A 16,500-nucleotide genomic window follows, 5' to 3' on the forward strand; every position below is an offset into this window, starting at 1 on the left:
GTATGTGTGTGTGAGAGAGTTACTGTGTGTGAGTGAGAGAGTTACAGTATGTGTGTGTGAGAGAGTGAGTTACAGTATGTGTGTGAGAGAGAGTTACAGAGTGTGTGTGAGAGAGTTACAGTATGTGTGTGTGAGAGAGTTACTGTGTGTGAGTGAGAGAGTGACAGTATGTGTGTGAGAGAGAGTTACACAATGTGTGTATGAGACTGAGTTACAGTGTGTGTGATCCAGAGTGTGTGTGAGAGAGATACAGTTATGTGTATGTGTGTGAGAGAGAGAGAGTTAGAGTGTGTGTGTGTGTGAGAGAGAGAGAGTTACAGTGTGAGTGTGAGAGAGAGTTACAGTGTGTGTGTGAGAGTTACAGTGTGTGTGTGTGAGAGAGAGAGTTACGGTGTGTGTGAGAGAGAGAGTTACAGTATGTGTGTGTGTGTGAGAGAGAGAAAGAGTAACAGTATGTGTGTGTGAGAGAGTGACAGTATGTGTGTGTGAGAGAGTTACTGTGTGTGAGTGAGAGAGTGACAGTATGTGTGAGAGAGAGAGTTACAGTGCATGTGAGAGAGAGTTACAGTATGTGCGTGTGTGTGAGAGAAAGAGTAACAGTATGTGTGTGTGAGAGAGAGTAACAGTATGTGTGTGTGAGAGAGTTACGTATATGTGTATGAGAGAGAGTTACAGTGTGTGTGAGAGAGAGTTACAGTGTGTGTGCGTGTGTGTGTGAGAGAGAGTAACAGTATGTGTGCGTGAGAGAGTTACTGTGTGTGAGTGAGAGAGTGACAGTATGTGTGTGAGAGAGTATGTGTGCGTGTGTGTGAGAGAGAAAGAGTTACAGTGTGTGTGTGAGAGAGAGTTAGTATGTGTGTGTGAGAGAGAGTTACAGTATGTGTGTGTGAGAGAGTTACAGTGCATGTGTGTGAGAGAGAGTTACAGTGTGTGTGTGTGAGAGGGAGTTACAGTGTGTGTGAGAGTTACAGTATGTGTGTTTGTGAGAGAGTTACATTATGTGTGTGAGACAGAGTTACAGTGTGTGTGTGAGAGAGAGAGTTTGTGTGTGTGTGAGTGAGAGAGTTACAGTATGTGTGTGTGAGAGAGTTACAGTATGTGTGTGAGGGAGTTAGAGTATATGTGTGTGAGAGAGAGTTAGGATGTGTGTGAGAGAGAGTTACAGTATGTCTGTGTGTGAGAGAGGGAGAGTTACAGTGTCTGTGTGTGAGAGAGTGACTGTGTGTGTGTGTGAGAGAGTTACAGTATGTGTGTGTGAGAATTACAGTATGTGTGTGTGAGAGAGAGTTAGGATGTGTGTGTGAGAGAGAGTTGCAGTATGGGTGTGAGAGAGAGTTAAGGCGTGTGTGAGAGAGAGTTACAGTATTTGTGTGTGAGAGAGAGTTACAGTGTGTGCGTGAGAGAGTTACAGTATGTGTGTGTGAGAGAGTTACTGTGTGTGAGTGAGAGTTACAGTATGTGTGTGTGAGAGAGTTACTGTGTGTGAGTGAGAGAGTTACAGTATGTGTGTGTGAGAGAGTGAGTTACAGTATGTGTGTGAGAGAGAGTTACAGAGTGTGTGTGAGAGAGTTACAGTATGTGTGTGTGAGAGAGTTACTGTGTGTGAGTGAGAGAGTGACAGTATGTGTGTGAGAGAGAGTTACACAATGTGTGTATGAGACTGAGTTACAGTGTGTGTGATCCAGAGTGTGTGAGAGAGAGATACAGTTATGTGTATGTGTGTGAGAGAGAGAGAGTTAGAGTGTGTGTGTGTGTGAGAGAGAGAGAGTTACAGTGTGAGTGTGAGAGAGAGTTACAGTGTGTGTGTGAGAGTTACAGTGTGTGTGTGTGAGAGAGAGAGTTACGGTGTGTGTGAGAGAGAGAGTTACAGTATGTGTGTGTGTGAGAGAGAGAAAGAGTAACAGTATGTGTGTGTGAGAGAGTTACAGTATGTGTGTGTGAGAGAGTTACTGTGTGTGAGTGAGAGAGTGACAGTATGTGTGTGTGAGAGAGTTACAGTATGTGTGTATGAGAGAGAGTTACAGTGTATGTGAAAGAGAGTTACAGTGTGTGTGTGAGAGAGTTATTGTGTGCATGTGTGAGAGAAAGAGTTACAGTGTGTGTGTGAGAGAGAAAGAGTAACAGTATGTGTGTGTGAGAGAGAGTTACAGTATGTGTGTGTGAGAGAGTTACAGTGCATGTGAGAGTGAGTTACAAGTATGTGTGTGTGAGAGAGAGAGAGTTACAGTGTATGTGTGAGAGAGGGAGTTACAGTGTGTGTGTGAGAGAGTGTTACAGTGTGTGTGTGAGAGTTACAGTATGTGTGTTTGTGAGAGAGTTACAGTATGTGTGTGTGAGAGAGAGTTACAGTGTGTGTGTGAGAGAGTTACAGTATGTGTGTGTGTGAGAGAGAGTTACAGTATGTGTGCGTGAGAAAGTTACAGTGTGTGTGTGAGAGAGAGTTAATGTGTGTGTGAGAGAGAGTTACAGTAAATGTGTGTGTGTGAGAGAGAGAGTTACAGTGTGTGTGAGAGAGAGCTACAGTGTGTGTGAGAGTTACAGTATGTGTGTTTGTGAGAGAGTTACATTATGTGTGTGAGACAGAGTTACAGTGTGTGTGTGAGAGAGAGAGTTTGTGTGTGTGTGAGTGAGAGAGTTACAGTATGTGTGTGTGAGAGAGTTACAGTATGTGTGTGAGGGAGTTAGAGTATATGTGTGTGAGAGAGAGTTAGGATGTGTGTGAGAGAGAGTTACAGTATGTCTGTGTGTGAGAGAGGGAGAGTTACAGTGTCTGTGTGTGAGAGAGTGACTGTGTGTGTGTGTGAGAGACTTACAGTATGTGTGTGTGAGAATTACAGTATGTGTGTGTGAGAGAGAGTTAGGATGTGTGTGAGAGAGAGTTGCAGTATGTCTCTGTGTGTGAGAGGGAGAGTTAAAGTGTCTGTGTGTGAGAGAGTGACTGTGTGTGTGTGAGAGAGAGTTACAGTATGTGTGTGTGAGAGAGTTACTGTGTGTGAGTGAGAGAGTTACAGTATGTGTGTGTGTGAGAGAGAGTTACAGTATGTGTGTGTGAGAATTACAGTATGTGTGTGTGAGAGAGAGTTAGGATGTGTGTGTGAGAGAGAGTTGCAGTATGTGTGTGAGAGAGAGTTACAGTATGTGTGTGTGAGAGAGTTACAGTGTGTGCGTGAGAGAGTTACAGTATGTGCATGTGAGAGAGTTACTGTGTGTGAGTGAGAGAGTTACAGTATGTGTGTGTGAGAGAGTTACTGTGTGTGAGTGAGAGTTACAGTATGTGTGTGTGAGAGAGTTACTGTGTGTGAGTGAGAGAGTTACAGTATGTGTGTGTGAGAGAGTGAGTTACAGTATGTGTGTGAGAGAGAGTTACAGAGTGTGTGTGAGAGAGTTACAGTATGTGTGTGTGAGAGAGTTACTGTGTGTGAGTGAGAGAGTGACAGTATGTGTGTGAGAGAGAGTTACACAATGTGTGTATGAGACTGAGTTACAGTGTGTGTGATCCAGAGTGTGTGAGAGAGAGATACAGTTATGTGTATGTGTGTGAGAGAGAGAGAGTTAGAGTGTGTGTGTGTGTGAGAGAGAGAGAGTTACAGTGTGAGTGTGAGAGAGAGTTACAGTGTGTGTGTGAGAGTTACAGTGTGTGTGTGTGAGAGAGAGAGTTACGGTGTGTGTGAGAGAGAGAGTTACAGTATGTGTGTGTGTGAGAGAGAGAAAGAGTAACAGTATGTGTGTGTGAGAGAGTTACAGTATGTGTGTGTGAGAGAGTTACTGTGTGTGAGTGAGAGAGTGACAGTATGTGTGTGTGAGAGAGTTACAGTATGTGTGTATGAGAGAGAGTTACAGTGTATGTGAAAGAGAGTTACAGTGTGTGTGTGAGAGAGTTATTGTGTGCATGTGTGAGAGAAAGAGTTACAGTGTGTGTGTGAGAGAGAAAGAGTAACAGTATGTGTGTGTGAGAGAGAGTTACAGTATGTGTGTGTGAGAGAGTTACAGTGCATGTGAGAGTGAGTTACAAGTATGTGTGTGTGAGAGAGAGAGAGTTACAATGTATGTGTGAGAGAGGGAGTTACAGTGTGTGTGTGAGAGAGTGTTACAGTGTGTGTGTGAGAGTTACAGTATGTGTGTTTGTGAGAGAGTTACAGTATGTGTGTGTGAGAGAGAGTTACAGTGTGTGTGTGAGAGAGTTACAGTATGTGTGTGTGTGAGAGAGAGTTACAGTATGTGTGCGTGAGAAAGTTACAGTGTGTGTGTGAGAGAGAGTTAATGTGTGTGTGAGAGAGAGTTACAGTAAATGTGTGTGTGTGAGAGAGAGAGTTACAGTGTGTGTGAGAGAGAGCTACAGTGTGTGTGTGAGAGAGAGTTACAGTATGAGTGTGAGAGAGAGAGTTTGTGTGTGTGTATGAGAGTTACAGTATGTGTGTGTGAGTGAGAGTTACAGTGTTTGTGTGAGAGAGTTACAGTATGTGTGTGTGTGAGAGAGAGTTACAGTATGTGTGTGTGAGAGAGAGTTAGGATGTGTGTGAGAGAGAGTTACAGTATGTCTGTGTGTGTGAGAGGGAGAGTTACAGTGTCTGTGTGTGAAAGAGTGACTGTGTGTGTGTGAGAGAGTTACAGTGTGTGTGTGTGAGAGTTACAGTATGTGTGTGAGAGAGAGTTAGGATGTGTGTGTGAGAGAGAGTTACAGTATGTGTGTGTGTGAGAGTTAAGGTGTGTGTGTGAGTTACAGTGTGTGTGTGTGAGAGAGTTAGTGTGTGTGAGAGAGAGTTACAGTGTGTGTGTGAGAGAGTTACAGTATGTGTGTGTGAGAGAGTTACTGTGTGTGAGTGAGAGAGTGACAGTATGTGTGTGTGAGAGAGAGTTACACAATGTGTGTATGAGACTGAGTTACAGTGTGTGTGTGATAGAGTTAGTGTGTGTGAGAGAGATACAGTTATGTGTGTGTGTGTGAGAGAGAGAGTTACAGTGTGTGTGTGAGAGAGAGAGTTAGTATGTGTGTGTTTCAGAGAGAGTTACAGTGTGTGTCAGAGAGAGTTACAGTATGTGTGTGAGAGAGAGAGAGTTATGGTGTGTGTGTGTGAGAGAGTTACAGTGTGAGGGTGAGAGAGAGTTACAGTGTGTGTGTGTGAGTTACAGTATGTGTGTGAGAGAGAGAGTTACGGTGTGTGTGTGTGAGAGAGTTAGTGTGTGTGTGAGAGAGAGTTACAGTATGTGTGTGAGAGAGTGTTACAGTGTGTGAGAGATTTACAGGGTGTGTTTGTGAGAGAGTTACAGTGTGTGTGAGAGTGTGACAGTATATATGTGTGTGAGAGAGAGTTACAATATGTGTGTGTGAGAGAGAAAGAGTTAAATTATGTGTGTATGAGAGAGAGAGTTATAGTATGTGTGTGTGAGAGAGAGACTTACAATATGTGTGTGTGTGTGTGAGAGTTACAGTATGTGTGAGAGAGAGTTACAGTGTGTGTGTGAGAGAGAGTTACACTAAGTGTGTGTGAGAGAGTTATAGTTTGTGTGTATGAGAGAGAGTTAACAGTGTGTGTGTGAGAGTTCCAGTGTGTTTGTGTGAGAGAGTTACAGTATGTGTGTGAGAGAGTTACACTATGTGTGCATGTGAGAGTTACAGTATGTGGGTGAGAGAGAGAGTTACAGTATGTGTGTGTGTGAGAGAGTTACAGTGTATGTGAGAGAGATAGTGTGTGTGTGAGTGAGTGTTACAGTATGTGTGTGTGAGAGAGTTACTGTGTGTGTGTGAGTTCCAGAGTGCGTGTGAGAGAGTTACCGCGTGTGTGAGAGCGAGTTACAGTATGTGTGTGTGAGAGAGAGTTACAGTGTGTGTGTGTGAGTTACAGTATGTCTGTGTGTGAGAGAGAGTGACAGTATGAGTGTGAGAGTTACAGTATGTGTATGTGTGTATAAGCTTAGCATCATTATTAAGTGTACACCAAAGGAATGATTTAATTGTTCATTAAAGAAATTGGCAAATTTGCATTTCAGTTAATATAAACTGATTATTAACCTATAAAATTGGCTTTATCAGTACTCGGGTCTAAGATTTTTTAAATGTCTGTTGTGGGATGACATACAGACAGGGATTCCTCCCACCTCAGACATAATGAGCTAATCTGTAAATGGATCATCTCGGATCATGTTGGATGTTTGGCAACATGAGGGTGAGTTGAAGTTATTTCATGACAGTGAATTTTATTGAGACTTTCCAAAACTGAGAATCGATGCCCATGAGTTGGGAGGTTCTGGGTTGGTAAAAGGTGCAGTTTTTCTCTCCTGAGTGAGGCATGCCTTCAGCTGCCTGGGTCCGAGGCTCTGCAAGTTCCTGTCTCAGACTCCCCGTCCATCTCCCTTTCACCCTCACCCTCCCTCTCATCAAGCTCTCAATTCCACAGCTCCATGTGAGTCGGTGCCAAACATCATCTCATTCCACTAACAACATATATTTACATAACACCTTTCCACCGTCCTAAGGTGCCTCAGCTGGAACTGCGGCAAAACAAGAGATGGGTTGGTCATCAATGAGTCAGCCAAAGAGTTCGCTGTCACATGGACAAATCAGACCCAAATTTGATGCTTGAATCAGTCACAATTTTTCAACTTTGTTTCCACCTTCAAGATGAAGGCTAATGTTACACTGGTTGCTGGATTTATATCAAGTTTCGTGGAATAAAACTCAAGAATGAAAGAAATAGGAGCAGGAGGAGGCCTTTCAGCCCATCTGCCATCAGATAATATCCAAGATGTTTTCAATTCCATTTTTGAGTCTGTGTTTTGAAGAGTGAGAGGTGATTTCATTGGAATGTCCCAGATTATTAAGGGGCTTGACAGGGTCATGGTTGGGAGGATGTTTCCCCTCATGGGCAAGTCTAAGACCAGAGGGCAGTCTCAGAATAAAGGGGCACCAATTTCAGACAGGGATGAGGAAGAATTTCCTCCCTCTGTGGGGAGTGAATCTGTGGAATTCTTTACTACAGAGGACCGTCGAGGCTGGGCCATTGAGTCTATTCAAGGCTGAGAGAGAGGGATTGTTAATCAGGATCGGGAATCCAGGGTTATGAGGAAAAGGCAGCAAAGTGGAGTTGAGGATTGTGATATTGGCCATGATCTCATTGAGTGACGGAACGGACTTGATGGGCCGAATAGTCCACTTTGGCTCCTATGTGTTTTGGTCTTACGGTCTTTTGGTCTCCCTCCCTGTACACACACCCCCATCAGCTACCCTGTCAAGCCCTCTCAAGGATCGTACACATCCCACTAAGATCACCTCTGACTGTTCTCAACTCCAATAGATACAGGTGCTCCCAACATTCCTCATGAACACAGCAGAGGAACAGACCATTCGGCCCGACCTGTCCAGGCTGGTCTTATGTACCATTCAAGCTTCAGACTGGCCCACAGCTTGATAACTCCTCTATTCCTTTGCCCCGGTGTGTGCTGAGCTAGATTCCCTTTCAATGGGTCTCCCTCTCAAGTACACCTTGGAGAGCGGGGTCTACACTCTCACCAGTCTCTGGGGAAAGAATGTGACCTTCTTCTGTTGAGTGATGTGTTTTGGGAGATGCAGTGATAAACCTACCATGGTCGTGTTTTCCTCAGGGATCGAGCGGGGAGTGAAGGAGAATTTGGAAAAGTCTGGATGGATCTCGTCCGCTGGTTGTATCCCGTACCTCAGCATTTTCACAACCTCATCGTTTGTAACCTGCATGGAAGACACGATCCGTTAGCAGCAGGAGGGAACTCCAAATGGTCCAAAATGACCATCGATCACCTGGAACCTCCTCAGCTTGTGCACTCAATCCATTCCAACCACATCTTCCAGCCTCCATAACCTTCAGCTCAGTCAAAACTCTGCTCCCTTCCTCCTAACTCACACCCAGTCCCACACACGGTGTCAAGGCAGTGCCTGGAATTGCAAAGTCTTACCTTTGGTTTCAAATCCCTCACTCCCTCCCTATCATTGCAATCTCCTCCAGCACTGCTACGCGCAGACAGATCTGTGCCCCTCTGATTCTGGGGCACACGTCCCCGTTTCCATCACTGGGCAACTGAAGGGGCAGGACTGAGGGACGCTGCGTTTAAAATGAGGCAACCATCGATGGTTCTGACTCAGTTTACAGCTCTGCATCTAAAGGTGCCAGTGATACCTCAGCGGGATAACTGCACCATTGGAATCACATGACAGGAAAGATGGGACTGCATTGGAGGGAGAGAGTGCAGAAGTGATTGACATCAGTGATGAGGTACTTCTGTGGTGAGGGTAGTTTGAAGAAATTGGGATTCTTCTCCCTGGAGAGGAGAAAGCTGGGATAACGGTTTTTAAAATCAGGAGTGAGAGTAAAGTTGTTCCTGTTTGGAGAAGGATCCAGTGGGGCTCAGATTTAAAAGCATTTTGCAAAAGAAGTAACGTGGGAATTTGTTTTTACGCGTGAGTAGAGTCAAAGGCCATGGCCCTGCTCTCTCGTTAGCGAGAGATGACGAGGAGTGGTTTAATCAAAAGGTCATCACGCATCAGGCAAGGGGAAGGTTGAGAAGGAGAGACCCTCATGGTGACCTCAGTTGGTGCAGGAATTAAACCCACACCGTTAATGTTATTCACTGGCCATCCAGCCAACTGAGCTAACCTGACCCTCGTTTGGTTTTAGAGTGCACTACCTGGAAACGTGTCAGAGGCATGTTGAGCTGATGTGTTCAAGGCGGGGGGGGGAGGGGCACTGACCTGCCGACAGTGTGGCACTCCCTCAGTACTGACCCTCCGACAGTGCGGCACTCCCTCAGCACTGACCTTCCGACAGTGCGGCACTCCTTCAGCACTGACCCTCTGACAGTGCGGCACACCCTCAGCACTGACCTTCCGACAGTGCGGCACTCCTTCAGCACTGACCCTCTGATAGTGCGGCGCTCCCTCAGCACTGACCCTCCCACAGTGCGGCACTCCCTCAGCACTGACCTTCCGACAGTGCGGCACTCCTTCAGCACTGACCCTCTGACAGTGCGGCACTCCCTCAGCACTGACCTTCCGACAGTGCGGCACTCCTTCAGCACTGACCCTCTGACAGTGCGGCACTCCCTCAGCACTGACCTTCCGACAGTGCGGCACTCCTTCAGCACTGACCCTCTGACAGTGCGGCACACCCTCAGCACTGACCTTCCGACAGTCGGCACTCCTTCAGCACTGACCTTCCGACAGTGCGGCACTCCCTCAGCACTGACCTTCCGACAGTGCGGCACTCCTTCAGCACTGACCCTCCGACAGTGCCCACACCCTCAGCACTGACCCTCCAACAGTGCCCACTCCCTCCGCACTGACCCTCTAACAGTGCAGCACTCCCTCAGCACTGACCCTCCGACAGTGCCCACAACCTCAGCACTGACCCTGCAACAGTGCCCACACCCTCAGCACTGACCCTCTGACAGTGCCCACTCCCTCAGCACTGACCCTCTGACAGTGCCCACTCCCTCAGCCCTGACCCTCCGACAGTGCAGCACTCCCTCAGCACTGACCCTCTGACAGTGCGGCACTCCTTCAGCACTGACCCTCCGACAGTGCCTACTCCCTCAGCACTGACCCTCCGACAGTGCGGCACTCCCTCAGCACTGACCCTCCGACAGTGCTGCACTCCCTCAGCACTGACCCTCCAACATGTGCGGCGCTCCCTCAGCACTGACCCTCCGACAGTGCAGCACTCCCTCAGCACTGACCCTCCGACAGTGCAACGCTCCCTCAGCACTGACCCTCTGACAGTGCGGCACTCCCTCAGCACTGACCCTCTGACAGTGCGGCACTCCCTCAGCACTGACCCTCCGACAGTGTGGCACTCCCTCAGCACTGACCCTCCAACAGTGCCCACTCCCTCAGCACTGACCCTCCGACAGTGCAGCACTCCCTCAGCACTGACCCTCCGACAGTGCCCACTCCCTCAGCACTGACACTCTGACAGTGCGGCACTCCCTCAGCACTGACCCTCCAACAGTGCCCACTCCCTCAGCACTGACACTCTGACAGTACTGCACTCCCTCAGCACTGACCCTCCAACAGTGCCCATTCGCTCAGCACTGACCCTCCAACAGTGCAGCACTCCCTCAGCACTGACCCTCCGACAGTGTGGCGCTCCCTCAGCACTGACCCTCCGACAGTGCAGCACTCCTTCAGCACTGACCCTCCGACAGTGCGGCACTCCCTCAGCACTGACCCTCCGACAGTGCGGCACTCCCTCAGCACTGACCCTCCGACAGTGCGGCGCTCCCTCAGCACTGACCCTCCAACATTGCGACACTCCCTCAGCACTGACCCTCCAACATTGCGACACTCCCTCAGCACTGACCCTCCAACAGTGCGGCGCTCCTTCAGCACTGACTCTCCGACAGTGCGGCGCTCCTTCAGCACTGACCCTCCGACAGTGCAGCACTCCCTCAGCACTGACCCTCCGACAGTGCGGCGCTCCTTCAGCACTGACCCTCCGACAGTGCGGCACTCCCTCAGCACTGACCCTCCGACAGTGCGGCACTCCCTCAGCACTGACCCTCCAACATTGCGACACTCCCTCAGCATTGACCCTCCGACAGTGCGGCACTCCCTCAGCACTGACCCTCCGACATGCTGCACTCCCTCAGCACTGACCCTCCGACATTGCGGCACTCCCTCAGCACTGACCCTCCGACAGTGCGGCACTCCCTCAGCACTGACCCTCCGACAGTGCGGCACTCCCTCAGCACTGACCCTCCGAAAGTGCGGCACTCCCTCAGCACTGACCCTCCAACAGTGCAGCACTCCCTCAGCACTGACACTCTGACAGTACTGCACTCCCTCAGCACTGACCCTCCAACAGTGCAGCACTCCCTCAGCACTGACCCTCCGACAGTGTGGCGCTCCCTCAGCACTGACCCTCCGTCAGTGCAGCACTCCCTCAGCACTGACCCTCCGACAGTGCGGCACTCCCTCAGCACTGACCCACCGACAGTGCGGCACTCCCTCAGCACTGACCCTCCGAAAGTGCGGCACTCCCTCAGCACTGACCCTCCAACAGTGCCCACTCCCTCAGCACTGACACTCTGACAGTACTGCACTCCCTCAGCACTGACCCTCCAACAGTGCAGCACTCCCTCAGCACTGACCCTCCGACAGTGCGGCACTCCCTCAGCACTGACCCTCCAACAGTGCGGCGCTCCCTCAGCACTGACCCTCCGACAGTGCGGCACTCCCTCAGCACTGACACTCTGACAGTACTGCACTCCCTCAGCACTGACCCTCCAACAGTGCAGCACTCCCTCAGCACTGACCCTCCGACAGTGTGGCGCTCCCTCAGCACTGACCCTCCGACAGTGCAGCACTCCCTCAGCACTGACCCTCCGACAGTGCCCACTCCCTCAGCACTGACCCTGCAACAGTGCCCACACCCTCAGCACTGACCCTCTGACAGTGCCCACTCCCTCAGCACTGACCCTCTGACAGTGCCCACTCCCTCAGCCCTGACCCTCCGACAGTGCAGCACTCCCTCAGCACTGACCCTCTGACAGTGCGGCACTCCTTCAGCACTGACCCTCCGACAGTGCCTACTCCCTCAGCACTGACCCTCCGACAGTGCGGCACTCCCTCAGCACTGACCCTCCGACAGTGCTGCACTCCCTCAGCACTGACCCTCCAACATGTGCGGCGCTCCCTCAGCACTGACCCTCCGACAGTGCAGCACTCCCTCAGCACTGACCCTCCGACAGTGCAACGCTCCCTCAGCACTGACCCTCTGACAGTGCGGCACTCCCTCAGCACTGACCCTCTGACAGTGCGGCACTCCCTCAGCACTGACCCTCCGACAGTGTGGCACTCCCTCAGCACTGACCCTCCAACAGTGCCCACTCCCTCAGCACTGACCCTCCGACAGTGCAGCACTCCCTCAGCACTGACCCTCCGACAGTGCCCACTCCCTCAGCACTGACACTCTGACAGTGCGGCACTCCCTCAGCACTGACCCTCCAACAGTGCCCACTCCCTCAGCACTGACACTCTGACAGTACTGCACTCCCTCAGCACTGACCCTCCAACAGTGCCCATTCGCTCAGCACTGACCCTCCAACAGTGCAGCACTCCCTCAGCACTGACCCTCCGACAGTGTGGCGCTCCCTCAGCACTGACCCTCCGACAGTGCAGCACTCCTTCAGCACTGACCCTCCGACAGTGCGGCACTCCCTCAGCACTGACCCTCCGACAGTGCGGCACTCCCTCAGCACTGACCCTCCGACAGTGCGGCGCTCCCTCAGCACTGACCCTCCAACATTGCGACACTCCCTCAGCACTGACCCTCCAACATTGCGACACTCCCTCAGCACTGACCCTCCAACAGTGCGGCGCTCCTTCAGCACTGACTCTCCGACAGTGCGGCGCTCCTTCAGCACTGACCCTCCGACAGTGCAGCACTCCCTCAGCACTGACCCTCCGACAGTGCGGCGCTCCTTCAGCACTGACCCTCCGACAGTGCGGCACTCCCTCAGCACTGACCCTCCGACAGTGCGGCACTCCCTCAGCACTGACCCTCCAACATTGCGACACTCCCTCAGCATTGACCCTCCGACAGTGCGGCACTCCCTCAGCACTGACCCTCCAACATGCTGCACTCCCTCAGCACTGACCCTCCGACATTGCGGCACTCCCTCAGCACTGACCCTCCGACAGTGCGGCACTCCCTCAGCACTGACCCTCCGACAGTGCGGCACTCCCTCAGCACTGACCCTCCGAAAGTGCGGCACTCCCTCAGCACTGACCCTCCAACAGTGCAGCACTCCCTCAGCACTGACACTCTGACAGTACTGCACTCCCTCAGCACTGACCCTCCAACAGTGCAGCACTCCCTCAGCACTGACCCTCCGACAGTGTGGCGCTCCCTCAGCACTGACCCTCCGTCAGTGCAGCACTCCCTCAGCACTGACCCTCCGACAGTGCGGCACTCCCTCAGCACTGACCCACCGACAGTGCGGCACTCCCTCAGCACTGACCCTCCGAAAGTGCGGCACTCCCTCAGCACTGACCCTCCAACAGTGCCCACTCCCTCAGCACTGACACTCTGACAGTACTGCACTCCCTCAGCACTGACCCTCCAACAGTGCAGCACTCCCTCAGCACTGACCCTCCGACAGTGCGGCACTCCCTCAGCACTGACCCTCCAACAGTGCGGCGCTCCCTCAGCACTGACCCTCCGACAGTGCGGCACTCCCTCAGCACTGACACTCTGACAGTACTGCACTCCCTCAGCACTGACCCTCCAACAGTGCAGCACTCCCTCAGCACTGACCCTCCGACAGTGTGGCGCTCCCTCAGCACTGACCCTCCGACAGTGCAGCACTCCCTCAGCACTGACCCTCCGACAGTGCGGCACTCCCTCAGCACTGACCCTCCGACAGTGCGGCACTCCCTCAGCACTGACCCTCCAACAGTGCCCATTCGCTCAGCACTGACCCTCCAACAGTGCAGCACTCCCTCAGCACTGACCCTCCGACAGTGCAGCACTCCCTCAGCACTGACCCTCCGAAAGTGCGGCACTCCCTCAGCACTGACCCTCCGACAGTGCGGCGCTCCCTCAGCACTGACCCTCCAGCAGTGCGGCACTCCCTCAGCACTGACCCTCCGACAGTGCGGCACTCCCTCAGCACTGACCCTCCGACAGTGTGGCACTCCCTCAGCACTGACCCTCCGACAGTGCGGCACTCCCTCAGCACTGACCCTGTGACAGTGCGGCGCTCCCTCAGCACTGACCCTCCGACAGTGCGGCGCTCCCTCAGCACTGACCCTCCGACAGTGCGGCACTCCCCAGCACTGACCCTCCGACAGTGCGGCACTCCCTCAGCACTGACCCTCCGACAGTACAGGCCTCAGTCCCAGTCTGGGATGACGGTCAGAGTGTAAGTGCCGTGGGACATGCAGAGGTTTCCTTACCTTGAGGTGGTACATCATCATTTCATTTGCCAGGTGACTCCTGTACTGGGCTTCATGAACCTTTTTGTACAATAACGACTGCGGGGAGAGACAGAAATGTTTGGAAAATCAGCATCACACTTGGTAATGACAAAGGTAACGATACAGTTCATCATCTCAGATAGCGTGTACCTTTCCATCACTAATCTTGCTGACTGAAGTGGTTCCCACAGTCCTTCCTTCACCTTTTCAAAACCCAGCCCTCCCAGTGGCTGTGTTCAAATGTACAACCTTAGAATCTTAAAGCTCACTCAAAGGCCATTCAGCCTATCGTATCTGTTCTAGCTTTTTGTAAGTGCCAGGGAATTAGTCCCACTTTCCTCTGCTCCCTTCCCAGTTTCGTTTGGTTTCATTTTCAAACACTTCTGTTGTTCCCCCTGGACCCAGGCTGGGGGATTGCTGGCACAGGGGAGGTTGGTTAACCTGCCACAAGCTGGAAACCCAGCCCAATGCCCGCATGTGGGAGTTCATGTGTCCTACTGCCACTGGTGCCCAGTTGGAACTGCCCAATTAAGACTCTGTGGGGATGGGAGTTCAATCCAATGCCTCTGTGGTCAGATTATGATATCCCAAGGACAGCAGGTACATAGGAACACCACCCCCTGCAAAGGTTCTGGGGAGAAGGCAGCAGAATGGGGTTGAGAAACATATCAGCCACGATTGGGGGATCAGACTTGATGGGCTGAATGGTCTAATTCGGCTTCTATATTTTATGGTCTTGCAGTCTTATGCAAGTTTCCCTCTGACCCATCCTGACTTGGAAATATATCGCCATTCCTTCACTGTCACTGTGTCACAATCTTGGAATTCCCTCCCTAAGGGACATTGTGGGTCTACCTACAGCACACGGACTGCAGCGGTTCAAGAAGGCAGCTCACCCCCACCTTCTCAAGGGGCAACTAGGGACGGGTAATAAATGCTGGGCCCACATTCCATGAGCAAATAAAACAAAAGTCTCCTCCTACTCACTTGCTGTGGCTGCGTACTAACCAGAACACCCAGATCCTCCTGTAGCTCAGAGTCCTGTTGTCTCTCTACATTGAAATAATATAATGCCTTCCCTGCTGATGTAGACGGGTTCATCATTTCCCACGCTACACTCCATGTTATTATCCACATCACTTTGCCCATCCTATGTGACCTTGCAGTCTCCCTATGCCCCCTGTCTAAGTACTTTCCTACTTTCAGGGAATTTAACCACCATTCATTTGGTCTCTTCATGCAAATCATTGCTTTCGATCGTAAAAGGTTGACCCCTGTCACTGATCCCCACCGTAACACACCTCTTGTTACATCGCCACACCCTAACCACCTGATGCCTGGAGGAAGAACACCTCATATTTAACCTGGGGACCCTCCAACCCCAGGACATCAATGTGGATTTCACCAGTTTCCTCATTTCCCCTCCCCCACACCTTATCCCAGATCCAACCCTCCAACTCAGCACCACCCTCTTGAGCTGTCCATCTTCCTTCCCACCTATTCACTCCATCCTATCACCTTCTCCCCAACCTCCATCCACCAATCGTACTCTCAGCTACCTTCCCCCAACCCCACCAACCCCTCCCCCCACACCCCCCACCTCCTCAGCTCACAGCTTCATTCCTGATGAAGGGCTTATGCCTGAAACATCAATTCTCCTGCTCCTCGGATGCTGCCTGACCTGCTGTGCTTTTCCAGCACCACCCTCTCGACTCTGGTCTCCAACACCTGCAGTCCTCACTTTCTCCTTGTTATGTTTTGCCAACCTGGAAATGATTCATTTATGCCACGTCTTTGTCACTGACCAACCCCATATTCACATTAACGTGTTAACCTTCTTATTTTATGCAGGGCCATTTGATGTGGCAATGTATCCAACGCCTTCTGGAAATCTGGCACCAACAGTTCCCTTTTACCCATCTTGCTTGTTACTTGCTCAAAGAACTCTGACAGATTGGTCACACACAACCTCCCTTTCACAAAACCATGGTGACTCTGCCTGGTAGCACTGAATGGTGAGGTCCTCTCCACCTCTGGCCAGTGTAGACTGACCCTTGCCCAGGACTTGCCAGAGTGGGATAGTCTGTAATTATGGAAGACGCTGGGGAAATCATGGGGGAGAAGAGAGCGAGGGGTCAGCAGTGTTCACAGACCCCTGCAACACTGGGGAGTGATGGGATTCTGAACCTATCTTAGTGCTGCCTCTGGTGCTGTGATATTATCCCAGAGGCAGCCCCTTCCCCAGCTTCATTATGACACTCACCAGAATAGTGTTGGCAGCATGAGGTAAGGCCAGTGTATTCTATGCCAGCATCAACTTACCGAGCCTGCATTCAAATTGTCCCCTCTCCATCTCCAACTCCACCCGTCTAACATTTGACAAGTACGGTCTAATTAATATTCCACTCCCCCAGTCAGGAATCCTGCTGCTGAGTCTGACATTCCACTCCATAGTCCAACACCCCACTCCCCAAGTTTGACATCCCAAGCCTCCCCTTCAAAGATCCACCTACACCTACAATCTTGTAAAAATCCAGCTTTGCTGATAAATGTTG

The 16,500-nt window shown here is 51.2% G+C and overlaps 1 protein-coding gene across 4 annotated transcripts in view; it reads right to left on the reverse strand.

Annotated features, from left to right (window-relative positions):
* Positions 1–16,500, reverse strand: part of pde2a (phosphodiesterase 2A) — a 541,714-nt gene that overhangs the window by 95,572 nt on the left and 429,642 nt on the right. For all 4 annotated transcript variants that reach the window (XM_087988442.1, XM_087988444.1, XM_087988443.1 and 1 more), the window contains 2 exons: positions 13,925–14,002; positions 7,580–7,702 (listed from right to left, as the gene is read on the reverse strand). In XM_087988442.1, the coding sequence (XP_087844568.1) occupies positions 7,580–7,702; positions 13,925–14,002 (201 nt within the window). The remainder of the gene's footprint in view (positions 1–7,579; positions 7,703–13,924; positions 14,003–16,500) is intronic.

This window comes from Chiloscyllium plagiosum, unplaced genomic scaffold (genome assembly GCF_037043375.1).
Source record: "Chiloscyllium plagiosum isolate Xiang-an unplaced genomic scaffold, Cpla_swu_hap1 HiC_scaffold_6, whole genome shotgun sequence".
Taxonomy (NCBI): Eukaryota; Metazoa; Chordata; class Chondrichthyes; order Orectolobiformes; family Hemiscylliidae; genus Chiloscyllium; species Chiloscyllium plagiosum.